The sequence below is a fragment of the Rhineura floridana genome, chromosome 4 (genome assembly GCF_030035675.1).
Source record: "Rhineura floridana isolate rRhiFlo1 chromosome 4, rRhiFlo1.hap2, whole genome shotgun sequence".
NCBI classification, from domain to species: domain Eukaryota; kingdom Metazoa; phylum Chordata; class Lepidosauria; order Squamata; family Rhineuridae; genus Rhineura; species Rhineura floridana.
The window spans coordinates 143,483,528-143,508,973 of record NC_084483.1 but is presented as its reverse complement, the minus strand read 5'-3'; the positions used below and the strand labels follow the sequence as shown (position 1 = coordinate 143,508,973).

At 39.7% G+C, this 25,446-nt stretch overlaps 1 protein-coding gene across 6 annotated transcripts in view; it reads right to left on the bottom strand.

Moving 5' to 3' along the window:
* Positions 1-25,446, bottom strand: part of KIF26B (kinesin family member 26B) — a 406,835-nt gene that overhangs the window by 49,860 nt on the left and 331,529 nt on the right. For all 6 annotated transcript variants that reach the window (XM_061624637.1, XM_061624633.1, XM_061624632.1 and 3 more), the window contains one exon: positions 2,433-2,595. In XM_061624637.1, coding sequence (XP_061480621.1) covers positions 2,433-2,595 — 163 coding nt within the window. The remainder of the gene's footprint in view (positions 1-2,432; positions 2,596-25,446) is intronic.

Here is a 25,446-nt window from a genome sequence, read left to right as displayed (position 1 = left end):
ACCGTAGCTCACCTTCATGTATTCAGCTGCAAGGCTTTTGTGCACATCCCAAAACAAAAGAGGTCAAAATTTGACAACACTGCCAAGGAAGTAATATTCATTGGATATTCTTCAACGCAAAAGGGATACCAAGTCATAGATCCAAAAACTGGTGAAGTTGGAGTATACAGAGCTGTCCACTTTAAGAAAGAAAAGTGTGCACACCAACCAGAAGGGGCGCCACACCAAACAGATAACAGCGAAATGGAAGAAGAAACTGAGCTATTTTTCCACAACAGAAAAGATCACAGTATTACACCAGCAGAGGAAGGTGAAGAATTTGAGCCAGAAGACGCATCAGAGCCAGAAGGGGCAGCACCCAGACGCTCTAAACACACCAACAAAGGTGTACCACCAGAAAAACTTGCTTACCTTGTGAGAGATGAACTTCCAGAGCCAGAGACCTGGAAAGAGATTGAAGCTTTACCCAAGGCTGAAGCTGAGAGGTGGAGGCATGCAGCCAAGGAAGAGCTGGAAGCTCTACACAAGAATAAAACTTGCACACTGACCATGCTTCCCCAAGGAAGAAAAGCTGTAGGCTGCAAGTGGGTATTCAAGAAAAAGTCAGATGCTAAAGGAAAAGTTGAGAAATACAAGACAAGCTATCAGGAAACTTCTATATATCAGCACTGTTACCAGGCCAGATGTGGTGTTAAAAGTGGGATACTTGTACAGAAAAACCAGCTCACCAACCAAGAAGGACTGGGAAGCAATCAAGAGAGTGACGAGATATCTGAAAGGCACTGCAACCATGAAACAAGTTAGCGGCTACCCGAGTCCCAAACTAATGGGATATGCAGATGCTGATTGGGCTGAAGACACTACAGGTCGAAAATCCACCAGTGGAAACATCTTCTACTATGGAGATTCAGTGATCAGCTGGGCAAGTAAGAAACAAGAGACTTTAGCACTCTCTTCCACAGAAGCAGAGTATGTGTCAGCTTCTGAAGCAAGCAGACAGTTGACATGGCTACCCAAACTGTTCAAAGATTTAGGCATCTCTATACCTGGGCCTGTCATGATGCATGAAGACAATCAAGGATGCATCAGGCTCATGGAGTCAGAAGGGGTGAATTCACAAATCAAGCACATAGGCGTGAAGCACCATTTCATTAGAGATACCTATCACAGACGACTACTCAAGATGGAGTATTGTCCAACGGTAGACATGACTGCAGACACTCTGACGAAGTCGTTGGGCAAAGTCAGATACTGCAAGCTGCAAGACAAGATGAACCTTGTGGGATTAACCAAACACTCATTGAGAAGGGGTATTGGAAATGGGGCAAGAGCAACTCCTGTTTGGGTTCTTTTGTTTGTATTCCAGAAGGAAGATAGAGTTAGGGTCCTCCAGCTGGCTAGGCTTGCCTACCATTACCTGTGCTCTTCTCTACCTAACTTTCTTCTGTTGTAAACTGATATGCTCAGGGAAGCTAACCTGCCCCTCCTTCCTTTGTTTTTTTCTTCAACTGTCCAAGGAGAGAGGAGACATCTTTGTCTTTGCTCTCCCTCCTAAGCCATGAGGGCAATACCCAAGTCTGGGCATTGCACCTCCAACTTAATTAGTTAGTTAGAACTAGATATGCCTTTCCTATCTACTATGTATTTCTATAAATAAAGTAGCTTTTCTTATTTCACTAAGTCTTAAGTCTCAGTGATCTAAATGCAGGGTAAAAGCCTGCTTCTAAGGTAAATACATACACTGGCACACACGCAGCTCAGACTGCTGAAACACTCTGCATATACATATTTCTATAACATCTAAAAGAATTATATAACATTCAGATCAGAACACTGCTTCTCTACTTTCACTCTCAAGATAAAAGATTACATTGGCTTCCAGTGCATAGACTGAATTAGGACCATCCTGGCCACATCAACTAGCCTTGTTTCTTTAAAAAAAAGTTTGTGATTATTGAAAGATTAATGAGGGAAATGCTACAGAATTTAGTATTAATGTCTCATACTATAGCCTGTTCTGTTGCAGAGATTTCTTTCTGTGAACAGATTGTTGTGCAGTGATATTTGTGGAATCTCTTAACTGATCTCAGCTCACATTTAACAATCCTTAGGATGCTAATTGTGAATGATGTTAATAAATTATACCAGCTTGATTTTTAACCAGGATTCCATCCTAAAGAGAGTTTAAGAAAGCAACATGAGAGTTTGAACTGTCTGTCATATCTTTGACTGTTATAAACACTAAATCATTCATCTAACACTGAACATATGATTCCCCCCATGCACTCAGATGGACTGCCATACACTCAGAAATTATGAATATTGATTTGGTTAAAAGCTATGCTTTAAGGTCTTTTCCATTTACTTAAGATCTTTGGCTGCCATGCTCTTATCCAGAGCAAGGCAACAAACGAGTTTTCCCCTGCCCTTACCTTCGTTTTCTTTTTCTTCATTCTTAAGACCCTGGATGCAATCTGGATGGTGGAAAGTGTTTCAGCATAGTTCCCTGCAGCTGCCGAAATGTGAGCTATCATGGTAGTACGGCAGTTCATGTTCCCAAGGGACTCCCGGAGCAACATGGTTAGCTTGCTGTCTCTGCAAAATAAAAAGAATTAAGGCTACATTAGCTAGCCATGTTTCACTTCAACTGTCGGGATGCGACTCCAGGTCTCAGCAAGATTTCTTCCTTTTTAATGGAATGCTAATTAGCATTGTTCTTCAGGATTCTAGTACACTACATCTGCAGCTGAACAAGCTGGAAAATCCCTACCCTGAAATGGAGCATCTTCTTTATCTTTTAACGGTTTTTTTGCCTGTCTTATTTTCCTGGCACATTTCAGCAGTATTTTAACACAGCAAGCCAACTCGTAACCAGTAACCTACTTCTGGCTAAGAAGAGTTTTAAAAGTAAAGCCTGCTGTACTGAAAGACAAAGACACAGAAGACTCAGGCCTTAAAAAATAGCCCCAGTTTCACCTCTGCTCACTCTTTGTGCTGAGTGAAGATGGGATGAGTTGGGGCCATTTCTCTTTCCAGTCACTCACTGTGTTGCTGAATGGACACTGTTTTAAAATTCTAATACCCTGCCACCTCCTCCTCTTCTTCTCTAGCACTCCCAATGACTGTAATGAGATCTGGAAATTGTACTGCATGACAATTGCTTTGGCAATGAAGAAACTGTGCTAACATAACGCACTAATGCAACCCGCTTATTAATGCAAGCAATGGTGTGCTGTCAAAAATTCAACACAAAGGCTTCTCCTTCTTCTTCACTTGCCTCCTGTCAGCAGTGCATAAGACAATCCAGGCATAAAACAGTTCCTTATGTATGTGTGATGGTGGTGGTGATCATTAATTCTGTTAATGCTATTGACAAGGATACAATCCACTGGGTGCTTTTCCTTTGAGAGCCCCACTAAAAATGGGTAGGAATTATGCTGGCGAAAGGAATGAGCCACTTAAAAATCCAACTCCTATAATCGCTTAGCTTAATAGGATTCGATTCCAGAAACCTCAAAGAGACCCTCGTCAAGGGCAGTGATTCATACATTTCATACAGCGGTGATGAGGCCATAAAACAGGTGGTCTGTTTGAGCTGACTCTCTGGCCTGCTGGGAAAATTATCCCTGGCACATGTGTTGAGATTAACTGGATTTTAGCATTTCATGGTAACTATCCATACATGGAGAAGGAGGGTGTACATATCTGATTTGGCATATAAAGTCCCAAACTTTATAGGATGCCCTTGGGAATATCTCTCACCATATCAAGTGGCCCATGACTTGATATCTGCTGGGGCAGCCCTGCTGGTAGTTCCAGCATTAAGCAATATCTAAGGATGATTACCTGTCAGAGGGCCTTCAGGAATAGCACCCTGGTTGTGGAATAGAGTTAGGTTGGAATCAACATCAAAACTGGTCTCTTTTCTTAGACTGTTTAATAATGAGGTATCAGTCTTTCAAAACCAGCAAATTGTTGATACTTCATGATATTTTACCTACTGGTTAATGTATTTATTTGTTGTAACCTGCCCTAGGGTCTTGTGATGAAGGGAGGGATATATGTTTCAAAAATAAAATAAATAATACATACATTTGTCTTGATGGGCTATTACTCTAGCTGCAGTTGACACCAGGAAAAGTTAAAAAGTATTTGTTACTGCTACAGTGGAAACCAGTAATTTCCTGATACCATCAGGAAAGTACAAATGGAGTGTGCAAGTGCAAGTACTGGCTGCAGGATACAGCACCATTTCCTCCAGTCCCTAAAAGAGTCCCTACAAGAGCACTTCTTGTTGCCTCCTAACGGCATTTGAACACATTCGGTAGGAATGCCAAGGGAGATTATTTCTTGTGTGCACAGCATGTCAGTGAAAAAATTGAAAGGTTCAGCTGTCACCTGTGTGAACAAATAATCTCTTGTCAAACCTGTGCACACAAAATCAAATACTTTTATATGAAAGGATTATGCTGCACCTTAATGTTGCCTTCAAGCTTAAAATGGTCTAAGATCCAGGGTGCTGCTCTTCCCACTACATCACTTGGGGAGCTAATTCTATTTCCCAATTATGTAAAGAGTATCAAATGATCTCAGTAAATACTGTGGACTCCCCTTTTTGCTATAAGGAAGAAATTGCTGAATATGCTTGCTGTGGGGGAGTGGGATACAAATGTCTTAAATTATATGTATAATATATAAATTAGAAACATTAGAGCTACTATGTACAGAAATAGTACAAGACAAGCAAATTATTTCTTGATTATTTTTCTTAAAAGAGAGCCTAAAGACATTGGCCACAAAGACAAATGGCTATCTTAAATAGATCCATTTAGCAGCAAATAGCTCCATTTCATCATGTCTAAACTAAGTATCCATTGGAAAGTTTTCCCAGAAAGTTCAAGTTTGACCTTTTATTCTGCACTGAATCTGCCAGTTCTCAGCTTCCTGTGGGCAGAGTTACTCAATCCTTCTACAGTATTTGATAGAGTGTGATTTAAACAAAAGTCCATTAAGATGTCAGCAAGGCAACTGCATTCATTTCATTGGTGACCTGATTCAGCTTTGAACCCACACAGACCCTAAGATAAAAGGCTGCTGTATAAGCTTCATGCATCTTCTCTTCATCAAGGAATACTGCAATATCAAATTCTGTGGATCAGTAACCACCATTCCAAGGATGATGTAGACAGAAATTATTAACATCTGTACAGAAATCAATACCAAGCCTTTCATTTACTCATACTTCCATCAAAGCAAAACATGAAATGACAGTGCAAAAGGGCAACAGAATACATTTAGGTCTCCAGAGAATATCTAAGTCATGGAGCCATCATCAGCAAACAGTTGTGGTCTTCCTCGAGACTTATAAATGATGGATGTGCATAGGTCACCTAAACCCTGTTTGCATTACACCAAAATGTATTCTTGTTGTTGGAAAAGAGATGAGATGCAACAAATTGCTGTGCTACATCTATTAATACAAATTTTAAAACATTAGAAAGGAATTAATTGGGATTATGCTTATAAAAATTGTGATTTTTAAAAACCAGCAATGTCTCATATTTAACTATATTTAAAAAATCTGTTGTAGGCTACAGTCAGCTGCCTCCTTTTTTATAATATCAAGCTAAACAGCTTCCAAGAACAAAATTACAAAGGGAATGTTACTAATCACCCCGTTGGCAAATATTTTGCATTTTATATTCAAGATCTGGACCTCCCAATTCAATGGTGCAATTATCTCTTTAGATATGCTAATGATTCAAAAAAATCAGAGCCAGAAAAAATGCCATCAGACACATTTCACCTAGTAGCTGTTTCTGTTACTTTTATCTTGCAGTAGTTTAAATCACTGATTTTTTTCTTTAAATCACACCTATTGTATTCCAAAATATACCTGAGAAATAGACACAGGAGTTATATTCGTTTAAAAGCTAATGCTATACATCTGTCAGAAGAACAGAAGATGGATGTTGTAAGCCAGTATTTTCAGAAGCCAGGCGATTTCTTGTGGGGCAATCTGAAGTACTTTTAAAAAAGGTTATGTAAAAACCCAAACCATTTTAGATCAAAATATACATTTGCTGATTACTTCAGTAAAAACAACAAACAAAAGTATGGATCAAAACATTCTTAAGATGGCTGTTTAATCTGAGGACACAAATCCACTGTCCTATGTTGCCATTAAGTGACACAGCAATAAGATCACTCTGTTCCCAAAGATACAGTTAGAATTCTGAGTTATGGGGAATATAGTGATGAGAAATACACCCACTGACTTTGATGGTTGTCAGTGTATAATTAATGACTTTGTGGTTCTGATCCCAGCCATTAGCATAGCTGCTGGAAGCATCCTTTCTTGCCACTATATGATGGAATATGCATAAGAGATGGGAGAGCCTGAATCTTGCCCATAAATGCTGCCATTTAGGATAAGCATGGTGTCAACTATCCTAAGCCCTGCAGTCACCTGGTCTCTGCCCCCCACAAACTAATATTGATGCTGATTATACAGCTAGTTATTGCATATATGTAACCTTAGTTATTGCCTATATGCAGAGCTTGGAAAAGTTACTTTTTTAAACTACAACTCCCATCAGCCCCAGCCAGCACGGCCACTGGAGTGGGCTGATGGGAGTTGTAGTCCAAAAAAGTAACTTTTCCAAGCTCTGCCTATATGTAACCTATCCTTTCTAGAGAAGACTTTTCAATGTTATTGATTGTAGACATTGACTAACTGGCTGATGATGGTCAGTTGTGGAACTGCTCTTGAGTTGTCCAACAGAGTGATGTTGCCTTATCTCTCAATATGAGAGGCCAGGGGGCCTCCATACATATTTATCTTTTTCTTTGTGCTATACAAATGTTTGATTGCTATGCAGCTATCTGGAGTGAGGTACCATAACTATGACAACAATTTTCTTTCAATTTCATTCCAACTTGTTGTCATGGCCTTGAGCTTAGAGGAGGAGGAGCCAGTTGAGTCCAAAGAGACTGTACCACCAATTGAGGAATTGGACCAGGCTCCTGAAGTTGGGGTTTTAGAGCCAGCAGAGCTCAGGACTGGTAGTTTGGAGTCCATGGAATCTGAGACTGGTGGCTCAGAGCCTGCAGAGCATGCCAGACAGGGCAGGTGAAGAAATGTTCATCTACAGACTAGAGTTGTATGGTTCTTAAAGATCCATAGTCTTTCGGCCAAGGGGATGGACCATGGGAAAGTTAGACTAGAGATTTATAACCGTTAATTCACCTCTAGCCTTTGTCAGAGCAAATTGCTTACCTAGAGCTCTCCATGCTGCTGTAATCACTGGCCTGCCTTGCAGGTCAGAACATTTGGTTTTGATACATAAACTTATTTTGCTACAAGTGGAACCTAGCAATGAACAGGCCTAGCAATCTGGAGGCAAACAGGGCTGCCTATCCACTGACTTCGCATGTCAGACTTTTTCAGACTTCTCATGGTACTCTTTCTCTTTTTGACTAATGAACAATGAAATAATAAAACTGTGTCTGGGCTATACCACTTTGTGCTGCAGGTGGGTACTGTGCCTCCATAAAAAATCCACACTCTACACATAGAAAATTATATTCTAGTCTAGCCTTCTCCTTGACATGTTTTCTATATGTAGGAATGCTTTTACACAGGGGACCATTCCATCATGTGAACACTTTCCTGCAAGTCTGAAGTGCTGCAGTCTGAAGCCTGAACACAGGACCATCTCATTGAGAACTAGGCCTCAGAATGCTTCCCTTGCATCCTGATGTATCGCCCCTGAGTGGAAAGAGAACGATCAGAAAGTGTGGCATCTTCATGACTGTCAAGCTAATTATAAAAATTGATGAACAGCACAATTGTTATTCACAAATGAAAAGGAAATATACAAAAGAATGGGATCCAAATTGAAGACATTGAATAAAGATTCCTCCGCCCCCAGGGGATTATTTAGACAATCTTATTATGCATTTATTCCAAGTTATAACCATATTAAATCATAAATATTTTATCTTCCCTCCCCCCTAATTTCTTCTTTCCATTTCTCTTAGGATTCTAGCCAATAAAAAGACAAGAATGCAAATATCAATGACAGCAAAATTAAAGCTGAAAGCAGAACATTATTGTTTTATTAAACAATATAACATGCCAGAGCATGTATCCTTACTCATACAAATCACATATCATGGTCCCTTGTAGGCAGTAGGGCAACGGCAAGTGTTAGTAACCTCCTAGGTGTGTGATTATTACATGATAAGGCGATGTATGCCTTCAAGCCTACTGTCATACAGTAATTTATTGGCAGAAAGTCAACAAATGTAAATATATATATATCTGGGAATAATGTGTGTTTTCTGCTGGGTATGGCACATGTGTGCACACACACATACACACACACACTTAAAGAACTGCCTAGAGCCATGGATTTTCTAATTAACAAAGGTTAGCTCGATGATCAAGAGGCTTACACGACTCCAATTTTTTGTACTGAGTCAGGAGGTTTTGATTCATTGGTTAATGTTGCAACCATAGTCCCATTTTACAGATAGGAATCAAGAACATTTGTTGTAGAGCAGGAAGTCAGTCTGGGGTCTTCAGGTTCTTAACATAGCCTAACAATGAACCCAGATATCTATGAGGCCCAGCCCTTCTTTTAAGCAGAGTGTGGTGCTTTGGGTGCTGTCTACCATCACGGGGGTGGGGTGGGGGTTGCCATTTGCTGCTCCATCTCAGGAAGCAAAGTGTCTTAGGCTGGCTCTGGGTACAACATTGCTTTCATATTTATATTATGGAAGTGAAAAAACTATGCCTAGATTTGGAGTTTAACTCTTTTTGTATGCTGGATAAACATAGATAAGAGCCAATTCCAGTTCTTGAAGGATTACAGGTTAAAATGGAAAGGGGGGGGTAAGAAAGGAATTGTGACAAGCAGTTGTGCTGAAAAATAGTCAACAGTCTTGTTTGCTGAAATGGTCTGGGGTTTGCATTTCATTATTGCCTAATCATTTTCTGTAAGCAAGCATCTTTCTTTTTGTCTGTGCTTTGAAAATAACTGGTGCCCTGGGCATACCACTGAAACAAAAGACATGCTGGGTAGAGTTTGTCCATCTGTGAACTTTATTTTTGGCACTCAAACATATAATATTATAATGCACCATTTACATTCTGTGCAATTTCTTTCCAAAATTATGGAAAGCAATTCATAGCAGGAGGAGAGATGTTAAAGCAAAGCCTCTCAGTACTTTCCCTTTTAACATCAAAAAACAAGGTCTTATTCAAAAGCAATAACTTATTCAATAATAATAACTCTTTTCCCCAACCTGGGGGGAAAAAATTAAACAGCTTAAAAAAGAATCAAACAGGCTGGGCCATTAACCACTTGTGGCACAAAATGTATTTTAGTATTTAAATTCTTTTAGAATTCAGAAAAGGTTGTTGAACTAATACCAGAGTCTTACAATGAAATCTTTTATCCTAATCAAGCTGGGGGCCAGAGAAATCTTGTGTATGTATCCTTAGCTGAAAAAGTAACTGAACACTCAAATGTGTATTATGTACAGGATTTTAAAGTGCACACCCAAACAGGTATGATGTGTGGCATTTATTTCCTCGATCCACTTGCCAGGGCTGTGTGGGTGGAACCCTTTTCAAAAAGCAATAACCGTGTCCATGAAGCTATTCAGGGGCAAAGGGGGATAGAATTAATACCTCCCATTTCTTCATATCCATAACAACTGATCAGCATGACTACTACTTTTTGAAGAGCTCTGTGTGTGCAGCCCCAGTAGCTAGATCACAAGGGGAAATTGTGTGTTCAGTATCTGGGGCTATAAAACTTTGTACATAAGAGTCTGATGGGATGCCTTTAAAATTGCACAAAATAATCATACTGAGGATTTCTCTCTACAATCAAAAATATTACCCCCAATTCTTAAATAATGAAAACCTTGTTATGGGAATAAAGGACAAAAAACATTAGAAAAAACTCCATAGTTTCTTCTTTAGCAGAGAATGTTATTAGTTTGCTGTTGGGATAACTGACCTCTTGGGATCTCTTCCAACCCTGTAACTAAAAAAAGAGAGACTATAAAGTAGTAAAAAAATTAGTTGAATACATGTGGCTTGAGCATATTCTATTATCAGGTTAAGTAAGGTGATAGGTTGTCATAGGGAGTAATAGGTAGACCTTCCTTTAAATGACAAGTTAGAGTGTTCTGCAAAAGGAGAGCTATTTTGGGGAAAGGGGCCTGCATATTTTCCCACACATACACCTAGAATCTGATGTGGGAGCAATGAAACTAGGACATTAATTGGAGTGTTTATTGCTGTACCTCCACCTATGCTCAACCTGTATATTTCTACATAAACACAAATATTACAAAACACCAGTAAGCCTCCAGTGAACTCAATCCTTCTCTTATTAAAATTAAAGGACCTCAAATACTCATTTTTTTCATCATGGCGTTTAAGGGCTGATCTAGGATATTGGATGCTGTTCTTCAGAAAAAGATGGACTATTTGTCTACTTAACTGCCTTTAAAAAAAAGTGGAACTTGATATTTTAACTGTTTTAAATGGTTCTATTGTTGGACTTAATGGACACATATTTGTATTTGGTTGTAAACCACTTTGGGGGGCAATTTTGCCTAAAAAGCAGCCCAAAAGCCTATTAAATATATAATAGACGAATTCCAAAGGAAGCCAAGCCCTGGTAAGCATTGCACAGCTGAAACATCTCACAGCTCAGAGACTTGGGGAATGCATAACAATATGTATGCAGTTAAAAACAGTGGAAACTAACAGTCACAGGGATAATTCATATGTTAATAGCAAGTCACAGGTTTATTTTGTTTGGTAATACCATTTATGTTTCTTTTACAGTGGGGAGGAGAGAGCCTGGCTGGGAGTCCAGAGTCTGTGAGTTCAAATCCCTACTCGTGTCTCCTGGGTGTCAAGGGCCAGCTAAAGATCACCCCCACAGTGAATGGCTCAGGGGTTACATGCCCTGCCACCTGTGCAGCTGTGGACAAGCTGCATAGTCCCAAGGAGCCCAGTTTCCCCCAGCTGGTAGTTGCAGACAAGGAAGGGACTGACTTGTGCAGCTGTGGCAAGCTGGGGAGGGCTAGCCTCAGAGGGAGGCAATGGCAACCCCCCTCTGAACATCGCTTACCATGAAAACCCTATTTATAGGGTAGCCATAAGTCGGGATCGACTTGAAGGCAGTCCATTTCCATTTCCAAAAGGTTTGAAATGCAGATTACAGGTAGATTCATTATACAGCCACGACAGTGGCTGAATACTATAGTCAGTATGGATTTTCGCATTCCTCAATGGTAAATTGAAAATACCCCCCATGCAATTCTGATCCTTCCCATAAGCTCATTTCAAAACAAAACCTCAGAAAACTTAAAAGTTCTGAACTCAGAAACGCTTACTTAACAACCCTCTAAATTTTCATGGTGATACACAAAACAGTCAGAGAGAACAGAGAGTTCAAAGTCTAAAAAGAGAGAGAGGGAAACCAGACCTCTTTTGGACATTTTTTTCTGTCAGAGTTCTTATAATCTGTTGAAATTAATTAAAAATCAGCCATGTTCACAGAGTACCTATAATCCTATTGCTGACCTTGCCCCATATTCTCACCTTCATCTTCTGCAGTTTAAAAGTTAAAAAATGTCTGGCTGATTTTTAATTAATTTAAGAAATATTGGCTTGAACTCAATGATAATGTCGGGCATGCTCAGTAAGAACCAACTGTCAGTGTTCTAAATGACTCCCAGCTGCTGGGCTTGCCTAATCAGGGGGCCACACCCACACTAGCCCTATATTTCACTTTAGACAGTCATTGCTTCCCCCAAAGAATCATGGAAAGTGTAGTCTGTGAAGGGTGCTGAGAGGGTGCTATTCCCCTGGCAGAGCTCCAGTGGCCAGGTTGGTTTAACAGTCAGCTTCTGATTGAAGCTCTGTGAGGGGAACAGGGCATCTCCTAGCAACTCTAAGCACCCTTCACTAACTACACTTCCCAGGAACCTTTGGGAGAAACCATGACTGTCCAAAGTGAAATAAAGGTCTGGTGTGGATGTGGCCAGTGACAGATTTGGTTTAAATCTGGGAGAGAGGCTACGTGTGCCCGTTGTAGAATAAAAAGGCGGGGGAAACCCTGAAAATGAATGATTTAAATTGTTTTTAAATTGTTGTTTGTGTTTTAAAATTTGTATATTTGTTTTTAATGTTTTAATTGCTGTAAACCGCCCAGAGAGCTTTGGCTATGGGGCGGTATATAAATGTAATAAATAAATAAATAATACTGTTCACAGTGTTTTCCTTTTGGAAAGGAAAGGGGCTTCCCCTCTGCCCAGTGCCACCCATCTAATCTCTTCCCCTCTTACTCCCATATGCCTTCCTCCCTCCCCCTCCCATTCCTGCCCTCCTCCTCCCCCCTCCCTGCCCCTCCCTCATCAGTTTCACCTATCCTAAGCATGATTGCACAGGAGTAAATCCCACTGAACTCAAAAACCACACAAATGATCAAACTATCTCTGAGATAGTGTACAGTTTGCACAAGATAAAATAGTGGGAGGTGAAATATATCCTAGCAAAATTCTAGGTGTGCTCTATGTTTTTAATTGACCATGCCCACCTTGCCTTAAGTGGAGTAGTTTAAGCATAGCAGACTGAAAACATGCATCTTGGGCAGGCCAAGTTTGTTTTTTTTCAACAGCTGGAGTTATTGCTTAAGTAGCAACATATTGTAATCAGTCTGATTTTACATCAAACTGCAGGTTCAGATTCAACTGTTAATACACTCAAAATAGAAATAGAGCATAACCTCCAATTTGAAACACAAAAGGCTGTCTTCACCATCATATGACATTGACCAATAAAAAGGATTTGAAATTAATAAAAATGCACTTGACACAGATTTCTAGGATGAATAATTAGAGAAATATAATTTTCTAGGTTAGATTCTCTGTAGAAACAGTAGTAACACAGAAAAGAAGCAAAGGAAGAAGAACACCAACAAACATACAAAAATGTAATTCTCCATCTTTGGAGATGGCAGGTGTTGCCACCACTCACCATATGCTCAGAGGCACATGTTACCAAATTCTTCCAAGCTACACAGGAAGTGGATTGGACTCTGAAAGACCAACCCAAATGGTGTTTCCATTTTGACAAATTTGTAGGGCAGTACAATATCTCAGAGAGGAGATCAGGCCTCCTGCTCCCCTGGTGCATTCACTATAGCTGCTCAATTTCCCTGCTTTTTAAAGTTTGATAGAAATGTCTGTTGGCTATAGGTACGTTCTTAAACTGCAAGATTTTTTGCTTATTAGTGAATTGATCTTCAGTTCTGTTTTAAATTATATTTTTGAATCTGATTTTATTCCACCATAAAAGATGGATTCCCTGCTTTCAACATTTTATTATGTAAGACTGCTCTATGGTTTTATAGTTTTTATTACTGTTGATTATGCTATGGACTCAGTTGTGTTTTATAATTTGTACAACTCAGCTCTGATTTTATCAGTGAAATATACTGTTTAAACAAAATGATTTTATTCACTAACTCTGATTGTAGTGTGATTACTCAAAACAGCTACCAATGAACTTCTGTCATTTTGTCTGAAACTGACTTATGCCTTTGACACATAATTGGAAATATTAGCAGAGTTTTCTGTGAACATCACTTCAGACATCCAAATAACAGCGAAGGGGCTACTTATTCAATCATTCTTCCAGTCCACCAGCAGAGGGGTCCAATATGCCCTGATTTTTCAACTATCTCATGGTTACTTATCAGAAAACAATAAAATTCAGGGTAAAATGCAAAGGAACAGATTCTACTGTAAATGAGTCTGCATCTCTTTACTACAGGCAGTTTGTAAGAAATTTCATCTTAAAAGAAGAAAACTCAGCTAATTAGGGTCCACATGCATATGTCAGAAAAAAGAATTCTTTGCTAAAATACTGCTGATGATGGGTAATTTATAAAATAGTGCTGATACACACTATAGGTTACTAAAGTAATTATATGTGCACATTAGGTACTGCAATACTCAAAAATAAATTACTTAAGTGGCTCTTTTTCTAGTAATAATTATGAGAATATACCCTCTGTCAACAATCCATGGATAAAGGTATTCCACTGATAGGGAATTAGAGGGAGAATAACAACAGCCGTAAGAGACAAGTCCTGTCCTGCGGTCTGCCACAATTTCAGTAGGTTGCAACAGCAAGAATACTATGTTTTTAGATAGTAAAAGTCATATTTCAGACACAGTACAGAGTCAGTGCAGCCACACAGTCCACAGGGCTAAATGTTATGCAATACCGTACATAATCTGGTATCTTCTTTCACAGGTGCAATTTCCTGCCCTTCTGGACATAACTAGTTGAGGTGAGAGCTCCTGTGTGAAAATTCCCTACAAGTTTATATTTTTCCTTCCCCATAAGTCCTATGCCATAATCCTAGATAAAAGCATCACAGCAGGAGCTAGAGGAATCAAACTGTTTCCAGAAAAAAAGTCTGTCCAGCACATGTGCGGCTAAAATTAAGGGAAGCATCCCTGCCCTCCCATGAACAGAAGTAATAGGCACCAGGAAACCTCAGACAAATCAACCATGGAGACATTTTCACAGCTGTCCTTCCTTGCATCTTTCATCCATAGCACATACATCAGCTACTGTGCAAACAGAGGAGCAGAGTCATTAGGCAACTGCAAAAATAAAATTAAAAAAACCCGGAGGGAAAATGAAAGTTTCCTTCTCTCCACCTGATGCCTGACTTTGATACGAACAAGAATTTTCATGATTGCTTCTAAGAGCAATGAAGCACAGTTGCCATGTCATGCTAACACAATTAGAAGGCAAATTTTCTCAGACCTATGCTAAGGCATAAATGGTAGCCTAACTACGTGAAAGCTATCATAGAACAATTATCATGTTTAAAACTTCTGATGTGAATGCTGTATCTATAAAGAGATTCATATCAAGTGATACACCTGCTATATGATAGTTATTATTTTGGCTGGTCAAATGAATTATTACTGTGCATCCACACACATATAGCTGACTGATTCCACTTAAATAAATTTGCATAGTATCTAAATGAATAATTCTTAGAAAGCCCACTTTTCATTCCCTACTATGTGTATATACATATGAATAGCATTTCCTGTTAACATTAAATACAGCAAGCAGCTTGTGATAAAGAGATAAAGAAATGCTATGATCTTGTTTTTTAAAGGTTCCTGATCTTTACATTGATGGAAGGCTCTGATCCTGACATTGTCTCCAGGATATATGAATGCATCTATGCACATGCCATATTGCCGTCATGAAGAATTGTCCTTCCATGTTATTGTGATCTGATTACCCAAAAGAGCTGAAATCACTATGACATTTTTTAGGTGGCAGAACAGGACAGTGACCTCCTCCAAATTCAACCAGTCTTGACATTACTGAATAACACTGAAGCCACTTGTAAGGTTCCAAGATCCATTGACTTTAGTGGCACTATATGAGTGACAGTAAATGGCTAGTAGTAATTTACTTATTTACTCTTTTTAATATTTACTTCATTTACCACCAATTGATACATGTAGCACAGAGCAACTTTAGATACTAACAATGAAATGCATGGAAAGCCTAAGTGACTTGCACATCTTTAATTGCACATTCACATTTCCTGCATGTCAACCAAAGAGAGAATTCATTAATCTTCTTGATGAGGTATGTTACCTCCAATATACAGCTACAGGTCATATTTCCCCCTAAAGTGAAACTTCAGATGTTATAATGGGTGTGCACAGAGGATGAACAACATGCTCACTACTTCCCCTGCCATCTCTTCTTTTTCTTTGTATTGTCCAAAACTACCCACAGCTCCTGCCCAATTTTCATTAGAGAGACCTGATCTTACAAATGACCATTCAGTGTGAGCATTAGGTCTTAGGCATTACATTTACCATGTGGACCAGCACCTGCATGGTAAATTTCCCAAATCTGGGCAAATTTCGACATCAGTGTGAGACTAGGGAAACTCTCTAGTTGATGGCATCAATTCACACGGTAGGTTCTAGACCAGTTTTCAGCATCATATCTGAGAGTGAAAATCCCACCAGTGTCTTATAACCCTGATGACACAGTACACTGGACAACACGTCCTACAATAATTTCTACTGTCTCTGTTCAGGAGAGTACAATAAATTCTGTCTGGCGCTCCCCTGCTGTGGATTATTACAACTCAGATGCGGAATGTCAGAGTTATTTCCTCAAGTGAAATTAACATCAAATATTGGTGATTGCGTCATGCATATTCATGGACTTTTAAGAAGATTTCATAATTAGTTCAGTTGGGTGAGATTCCCTTGATCTGAAATAGCAGCCAGCCCCCCCCACCATCAAAATGCCAACAGTCTTGTAGCATGACCTTCCCAATTTCCTGCACTAGAGAGCTGATGTTGTTATCCTAATTGCAATTCCAAATGGAGTGGTACCTGAAAATAAATGGACTGCTGTTCAATTTCAGAAACCACTTGGTTTGGAATTGCAACTAGTATAAATAGACCAACTCTTCAGGAAGCTGGGAAAGGTCACTCAGTAAGATATTTGGCATCTGGAGGAGAAAACCTTTGTGTGTCAGCTTCCTAGTGCTTTCAGCCTGTAGCACAACAGTAAGGAAAAGCAGAGGTATCTCTGTGCTATAAATTCAACCCCTTTGTTGCCTATAAAGGTGCCTCAGTTTGTACAGTTTATTCCTTCAAATGAAAGCAGGGAAGCATGCTTTCGCTATGGCCCAAAACCATTATATGCAGAAACGATAGCAAAGTCACTAACAGGAAGCCCTTAAATACTTTCTGCTATCCCTGATTATCTAATTAAATAAAATTAATCAGTCCTCAGCATCACAGTTGCCACATCTAATCTCTTGTGGAACAAATGAGGAGAAAAAAACATATTCCAGAGCTTTGATGTGTGGCCTTTAATCTATAATAATAATAGCTTCATTTGTCACATGGAAGGCAGCATCAAGGGTGTCAGGTATAAACAGTGTTTCACCTCCATTAGCCACAAAACATTACTTAGTATACCAACTTAAAGAGTGGTAGTGTATGTTTACCCAGAGATAGGGATGGATCTACTTCTGGTTGGTAATTTCACGTGTTCAACCTATTTCTGCATCAATGCACAATTAAAAAACAAACACAAACATTTATTGAAATTATTTTCCAATGTATTTTTTCACTTTTTAGAGACTACATACAAAATACAAATCTGTATGCATTTTACCCTAGTATGCATTTTTGTATGCATTTTAATGTAAAATGTAGATACATGCAGTTTTGATCAAAGAACGGTAGTATGAAAATAGAATAATAACTGCTACTCGATCCTTGCATTAGTGTGGGAAGTGCAAATAAGGTTGTTTTGTTTAAACATGCAGATCAAGCAAAAGCTTCAAGTATCTATATCTAGAGATCATTACAAAACCTAAGGTCAGTCACTTTTCTTGGAAAATCAGTTTGTATACCAAAATAACCTCATTTAAATAGAAGCATATAATTTGGGGATTCTTATATGAAATATTCTCATTCTAAAAAACAAACAAACTGAAAAGCAGAAGGGTTTCATTTGATAACTAGGAAGCTTACTGGAAAAATATACATTTAATACTAAATTATATGTAAATGAGAAGCTTAATCCACTTCTCAGAATGATTTCCACTATTTTTGTCTGGAATATACTTTGTATATCCCCAGAGCCCCCCCATACAAAATGGCTGCCACATGAAAATTGCTTGAAATCACTCTCCATGGCAACTGTCTGCATGTAGTGAGCGTTTCATGTACTGTGGCTCAACACACAAATCAGGAAGTTTTTATGTCATTTTTTATTCTTACAAAAATGTTTTTAAAAACAGATTTGCAGCACCATCGAGAAAATTCATTCTGTATACTCATGTCAGTCAGCATACCAAGCAATTAAGGCAGCTTCTAATGGTTGTTTTCATATCCACTGGCCCTAGAAATTGGCTAGAATATCAAAATTGTTCAATTATTTGTTTATTTAGTTATCACATTGGTATTCGAGTCATTCTCTAAGGAGTTCAGAACAGCATATGTGGGACTATCCAAATTTAACCTATTCATCAACCTGGTGGAGTCAGTTTGGCTGAGAAGCATACAAAATGTAGCTGTATGCTCTTTATAGCACAATAATTTTTAAAATCCTGGAAATGTTATTTCTTTTGAGTCAGCCCCATTTTGGCCATTCACTTTAATGACACTGGTGTGGATAAAGAAATGCCAGAGATGAAGGGAAGATTCATAAATTAAAGTGGCAGAAACATCCCTCAGTTCTAAAGCTAATTTACAACAGATATAACATTTGCCGTGAAACTCTTAGTACCCTGGTTTTGAGCAGTTCCAACTACATTTATTTTCATCTTTATAACAATTTAAGAATAGAAATGTTGTGCACTGATTTTACATATTTTTTGACATTTCCTTCTCCTTAAAAGCCAGATAACATTTACCTGACTTAGAGAGCAATCCAAACCCAAGAGCCACCAGGATGCGCAGAGTTTGGAATAGGTGGATTTCTGTCTGAGCGAGGGCTTTAAGTCCCTCATCTCAACTCAGCCAGAGATATGCCAGCATAAACTCTCTATTCCGGCTGAGTCTGGGGTAAGTCCCCAAAAAGGGGTGTGGCTGGGACAGGGGGAGACTTACCTCATTGATGCAGCTTGGTCACATGACATAATAACCCAGTGGAAGGTTTACACTGGCAAAAGGGTGGTCTAAATCTATATTAGGCTGCAATCCAATACATATCTACTCAGAATTAAGCTCTACTGGCTTCAATGGGACTTACTCCCAGGTTAGTGTATATTGGATTGCAGCCTTCAAACCTTGGTTTTTCTCTGCCAGGCTTAGGCCAGCTCAGCCAGCAGTAGCCCCATTCCCGAATGGAATTTGGAATAGGTCTAAGTTACAGTTGCATAATTTGCCTGGACATAAATTACACTGGCTTCCTATAGTTGGGATTCCTCTGTTGCTATGATGCCTTTCATTAGATATGCACTTCAATATTATTATTGTTGTTGTTGTTATGCCCTGTGGCACTGAAGATATAGATATACCTCAGTAGCTTTTGAAACTCCCAAAATGAATTTTTACCTGAGCATGCTATAAGAATCAAGAAGCTTATCATGAACCTAATGTTCCAGGAGTGCATCATCAATAGTGTTATTACAATGCAAAAAATTATTACCAAGAGTGGATCAGAAAGTATAAAAAAACTGCCTCGTTGGCTCAGATCAAAAGTTCAGATGTTTCTAACTGTGGCCTGCCAGATGCCCAAGACAGCTCACAAGCCTGGCATGAAAGTGATCCTTTTGTTATTCTTTCTTTTGGATTCAAAATAAAATGTATATTTATACACCATTTGTCCTCCGAGAAATACACAGTAGCTTACATATTTTTTTATTATTTATTTATTTATTACATTTATATCCTCCCCTTCCTCCCAGAAGGAGCCCAGAGCGGCAAGGGGTTATGGCTGGGGATTGGTGAGAAATTTTATTCAGTTTGCATTTAAAACTGAATCTATCAAATTCACTCTTTCTGAAACAACATGACAACCAAAACACAGCCATCCTTCAAAATTCAGTTATCCAAATTTTGTGATGCAATCAACCAATCAGTGCTTGCAAAAATGCATATATTATGCACCTGATGGGTGACCTTTATTGTGAGAGAGACGGGAGAGTGCAACCCTGTTGCTTCTGCTCCATCTCTCAGCAGCATTTGATACCATTGACCATGCTATCCTCCTGGACTGACTCAGTGGGCACTATATTACAGTGGTTCCACTCTTACCTTCAGGTTTGTGTCCAGAGAGTAACACTGGGTGAGTGTTCCTCAGCCCCCTGGCACTTGTGCTACAGGGTTCTGCAGGGTGCTATTTTCTCTCCAGTGCTATTCAACATCTATATGAAGCCATTGGGAGCAGTCATTAGGAGTTTTGGAGCAAAGGTGTCAGCAATATGCTGATGATACACAGCACTATTTCTCCATAACATCTGGATCAGGACAGGCTGTGAATGCTCTGGTTCCATGCCTGAATGCTGTAGTGGAGTGGATGAGGACCAATAAACTATGCTAGAACCCTGGGAAGATGAAGGCTCCTTGGGTAAGTGGTTGCCATGTCTGGGAGACAGGCAGGTTACCTGTTCTTGATGGGGTCGCACTTCCTCTGAAGGACCAGGTCTGTAGCCTAGGGTACTCCTGGATTCATCTTTGTCACTAGAGGCCCAAGTATTCTCTGTGGCTCTGGACAGGATACCTGACCTCTGCGTTAATAACCTCGAGACTGGATTACTATAATGCGCACTATGTGAGGCTGCCCTTGGCCCTGGTTTGGAAACTCCAGCTGGTGCAAAATGTGGCAGCCAGATTGCTGATGGGAGCACATGGCCAACATGTGACACCAGTTTTAAAACATCTGCACTGGCTGCCCAATTGCTACCGAGCCACGTTTGGTCCTTGCATTAATTTACAAAACTCTGAGCAACTTAGGTCCAGGGTACCTTAAGGACTGCCTGAACCCTTATATCCCAGCTCACTCACTGAGATCATCTCAGTGGAGATTTGGTCATCCCCAGAATTGGCAAGGCTCATTTAACATCGACACAAAATTGAGCCTTCAGTGTAATCAGCCCAGTTCTTTAGAATGCTCTACCACAAGAGATTCAGCAGGTGCCTTCTATTTTAACTTTAAGCGCCTGCTGAAAACCTTTCTGTTCTGCCAGGCTGATGGAGACAATTAAGAAGATACTTTTTTTGCAACAGTTGATCTTTGTCTTTATTGTATTTTAATTTTTTTTATTCTATGGTTGTTCTTCTTGTTTTTGTGTTGCAAACCGCTTTGATGTTTTTAATGAAATAGTGGTATATATATATATAAGTGAAAATAACATCAAAAATGAATTATATTAGGAGAAATTGTTTGCAAAAATGTGTAATTAGTCAAAACTGCCTACAAAAATGTATTTAGCAGAAGAAATTCTCACTAAAATGATGAAGAATTTTCACGAGGATTTTTTTTTTTTAAATTGCAAGTTGCAGCAGAAATGTGGAGAACCAAATTTAAGATTAGAAAAATGAGAAACTGAGAGAACCAAAATTGATAGATCCTTCCATCCCTACATATGGCTGCTAGTTCACCTCTCATCCAAACACTTCTCAACGCCAGATCCCCTTAGCATCAGCAGTTGCACTGTATCTTGTTTTTTTCTTGTACAGTGCACTACATACCAGTGGAACTCTCCTATTTCCCCTGAAGGAGGATAGACAAAGCACAGGTCATTCCAATACAAGTAGAAAGAAAGAAACAAAAGACAGTAGAGACAATGGATGGGAAGGACACTCCAGTGGTGGTGGTGACATCCAAAGTGTGTGCACTGTTTTCTTGCCTGAAAACAACATGGCATACACGTGCAACAAGTGCAAGCTGGTGGTGCTGGTGGAAGAAAAAGTGAGGGGCTTGGAATAGCAGGTGGCCACACTATAAAAGAAGATGAAGAGTTCTTAGACAGAATGCTGGAACAACAGCAGGAAAGAGAAGTACAGGAGATGGAAGTACAACAGGAAGTTGAAGCAGAAGAGGAGACTGTTGTGGAGATCAATAATGAAGTGGAGGAAACTCTGTGGAAAAGGGTGACAGTAGTATAAGAGCTAAAAGAGAGCCTTCACTGGTGGAACTATGTGACCGCTTCCAGGCACTTGAGGATGAGACTGGAAGACAGTCTGCAGGGGAAGAATTACAGGAGATCCCCCATGACAGCGAGCTCAGTCAAGCAGAGGCAATGAAACCATGCCTCACAACGAGGAGGAGGAGGAGACTCCCTATTGCATGGGATTGACCCCAAGTATGCAGAGAAGATCCATGGGCTCATCAGATATGCGGTCTCCCTGGAGGATGGATTAGAGATGTGACGGAAGGGTTGCCATCACTCATCAAAACCACCGACAGGTATCCTTTTCTTCTCATCCATGTGGGAACTAATGATACTGCCAAGGAGAGCTACGAAGAAATCATGTCAGACTTTGAAGCTCTGGGAAGGAAATTCAAGGACTTGGAGGCCCAGATAGTTTTCTCATCCATCCTTCTGGTACTTAGAAGTTGAAAAAAAATACTCCAAGTGAGTGAATGACTACGAAGGTAGTGCCAACTTGACAGATTTGGATTCTGGGATCATGTGTTACACTTTCTTGAAGATGGACTGCTGGCAAGTAATGGATTGTACATCACAAGGACTGGGAAGAATGGGCTGGCCACAGCATGGAGAACTTCATCAGAAGAGCTTTAAACTGAATCCTAAGGGGGAGGGAGACATAAACTTGGCGACAATGACTAACAAAGGTTTGTGCACAGTAAGAAGAGCTGAGGGAATGGCTCTGATGGGGCCCAGTAACAGCCTTCATAAAAATGAAGGAAGGAAGACAGTAAATCACATGGTCTTCGATGTCTGTATACTAATGCCCAGAGTATGGGAAACAAACAGGATGAACTTGAACTCTTAAATATACTTAATAGGTATTACTGAAAGTTGGTGGGATGACTCCCATGACTGGAATACAGCAACTGAAAGATATAACTTGTTCAAAAAGAACAGAAGGACTACAAAGGGAAGCAGAGTCACACTATATGGGTACATATACTGTGATACTGGGAGTAGTACACAGCTATCATGACTGGTAGCCATTGATAGCCTTGTCCTCCATAAATTTGTTTAATCACCTTTTATTTATTTATTCAATTTATATCCCACCCTGCCTCCCAGAAGGAGCCCAGGGTGGCAAACAAAAACACTAAAAGCACTCTAAAACATCTTAAAAACAAAAGACTTAAAAACATCTTTAAAAACATCTTTAAAAAACAACTTTAAGAACATCTTTAAAAAGCAATTCCAGCACAGATGCAGACTGGGATAAGGCTTTTACTGAAAACACTTGATGAAAGAGGAAGGTTTTCAATAGGTGCTGAAAAGATAACAGAGATGGTGCCTGTCTAATATTTAACGGGAGGAAATTCCAAAGGGTAGGTGTCACTACACTAAAGGTCCACTTCCTATGTTGTGCAGAATGAACCTCCTGATAAGATGGTATCTGTAGGAGGCCCTCACCTGCACAGCGTAGTGATCAACTGGATATATAAGGGGGAAGACGATCTTTCAGGTACTCTGGTCCCAAGCTGTATAGGGCTTTGTACACCAAAACCAGAACCTTGAACTTAGTCCAGTAGCTAATAGGTATCCAGTGCAATTCTTTCAGCAGTGGGGTGACATGTTGGTGATACCCTGTCCCAGTGAGCAGTTGCACTGCCGCATTTTGCACCACCACACAGTAGGCACAGTTATGATGTTTTACTCATGCCCAATCAGCCTAACAGCACGTCTTTCCCCACTTGCATTCTAGCCATCATTCATCTTGTTTCATTGCCTTTAGTTCATCACCTGCCATGAGTGCAGCCCACAGCAGCACCCAACACTCACTCACCTGCATTATCTTGGAAGGCTTGTGTTAGTGTTGTGCCAAAACCAGTCCTCCGGTTTCTGAAAAGATTTCTTCTGCTGCAAAACAGGCTTCTATTTTTCTGCCTTATTCCCAGGACACTTTAGAATTTCTTCAGAATTTTGGTGGGAGCAGGACTCAGCTTGCTAGATTGCTGCAGTGGTTATGGGTGATGCTTTTCTTTCCATTCAACATATCTCCAGCACTTTGCAACCTCCCCTGATGCCTCTGTTCCTTGTTTGAAAAAGCCCCATGGGAGGAGTTACCTCACCAAGTCTTCCCCTGAGCTTTAACTAAAGTGTAGGAAACCAGGGAGGCTGGCTACCAAGTGCCTGAGACTGACACACTTGCTGGATTTATTTTTAAGAATAGTCCTTCCTTTGGCCTTTTGAGAAAAAAACCCTTTACACACTGATTTCTTTAAAAGTAAAAAAAGACTTCACTTAAAAATAAAACAAGGAACAGCTGTCAGATGTACAATATGCAGTCTTTCTATGCTCACAGGCCAGGGATGTCATGGTGTTTGCAGGAGGGCACCCAGGAAGACTGTAGAGTGCAGACCACCAAAGGGATGATTGGTACAAGGAAAGAAAGGACACTCACTTATGCCATTGTCCACTTTGAATGTAAGGTAAGAAAATCAAAATTCTGCACCCCACTCATGAGAATGCACTGTTGTTTTTGAGCTGATAATTACGTCAAAATTTGGGAAAGTGTGATATCGAACTGATGGTTGAAATAGCTGTAAGTTCAGGCGAGATGGAATGCCTTTCCTGGATATTTTTTCTTAATGTTATTTGCTATTTAATTTAATTTTTTGTACAATGTATTGCTTTATTGATGTATTGCCTTGTTGATGTATTTTTATATTTGTGTTTACTTTTTCTGTAAGCCGCCTTGAGGACCATTTGGCTGAAAGGCGGGGTATAAACAAACATTAACATAACATAACATAATTTTGAATGCAATACCTTTTCTCATTAATTGTTGGAGAATGGTCAAAAAAGCAGGAGAAATTGTTGGCACAGCACTAGTTTATGCCGCTCTTAGCTACCCTTCCCACTCACCCACTCCAGCAAGTAGGTTGGTTCTGACCGCTCCTTCTGCTGCCACAGTCGCTAGTCCTCTCAACAAACTGGGTAAGCAAATGATGAGGGAGGCAACTGGTGCTTGACCTCTCTATCGTGGGGCAGTAGCAGAGGGGGGAGAGGAAGAACAGTCATCTGTTCTTTGCCTCTAGCTACTGAGAATCAAAAGGATACGACCTCTGAATGTTAAGGCTCCATTTTTAACTGATCTATTTAAGAGCTGTTGATAATAACCTATAGTCCATGAATTCATCTAGACATTTTAAAAAGCTATTTAGGCTACTCGCCATCACATCTTGTGGTACTGAAATCATCATAGAAATAGGTGTCCGCCTTTTCCAAGGACGCATTTTACATTTCTGGTTGTGCACCATAGCACCTTGCCAAGAACAGAGGCAGCTACCTGGATATACTCTTCCTTGGCAGGGAAAATATACTCTTCCTAGGAAAAGAAGATTTTTTTTTAAAAAAAAAAACTCATTATTACAGCACTAATCGTACTACTCAAGTTATGCGAGAGCTTCAGGGATATTTTCAGAAGTGTGGGTGCACCAGTCATGTCTATTCCTGATGATCATAGAATGACATCAGGAGAACTTTTTCAAAGATGTCTGTTTAGAAATAAGTTACAGGGGAGTCATTACGTCCACATAATTACATCTCACCATTGACAAGTTGTAACAAGTGTGGTAAGCTATACACGGATTTCCTGAGACTTGTGCAGTCCAATTGTGTTTATAGCTTCAGAAATCCTCTGGCTTTGTATCCAGTTAATTCTGAAAGA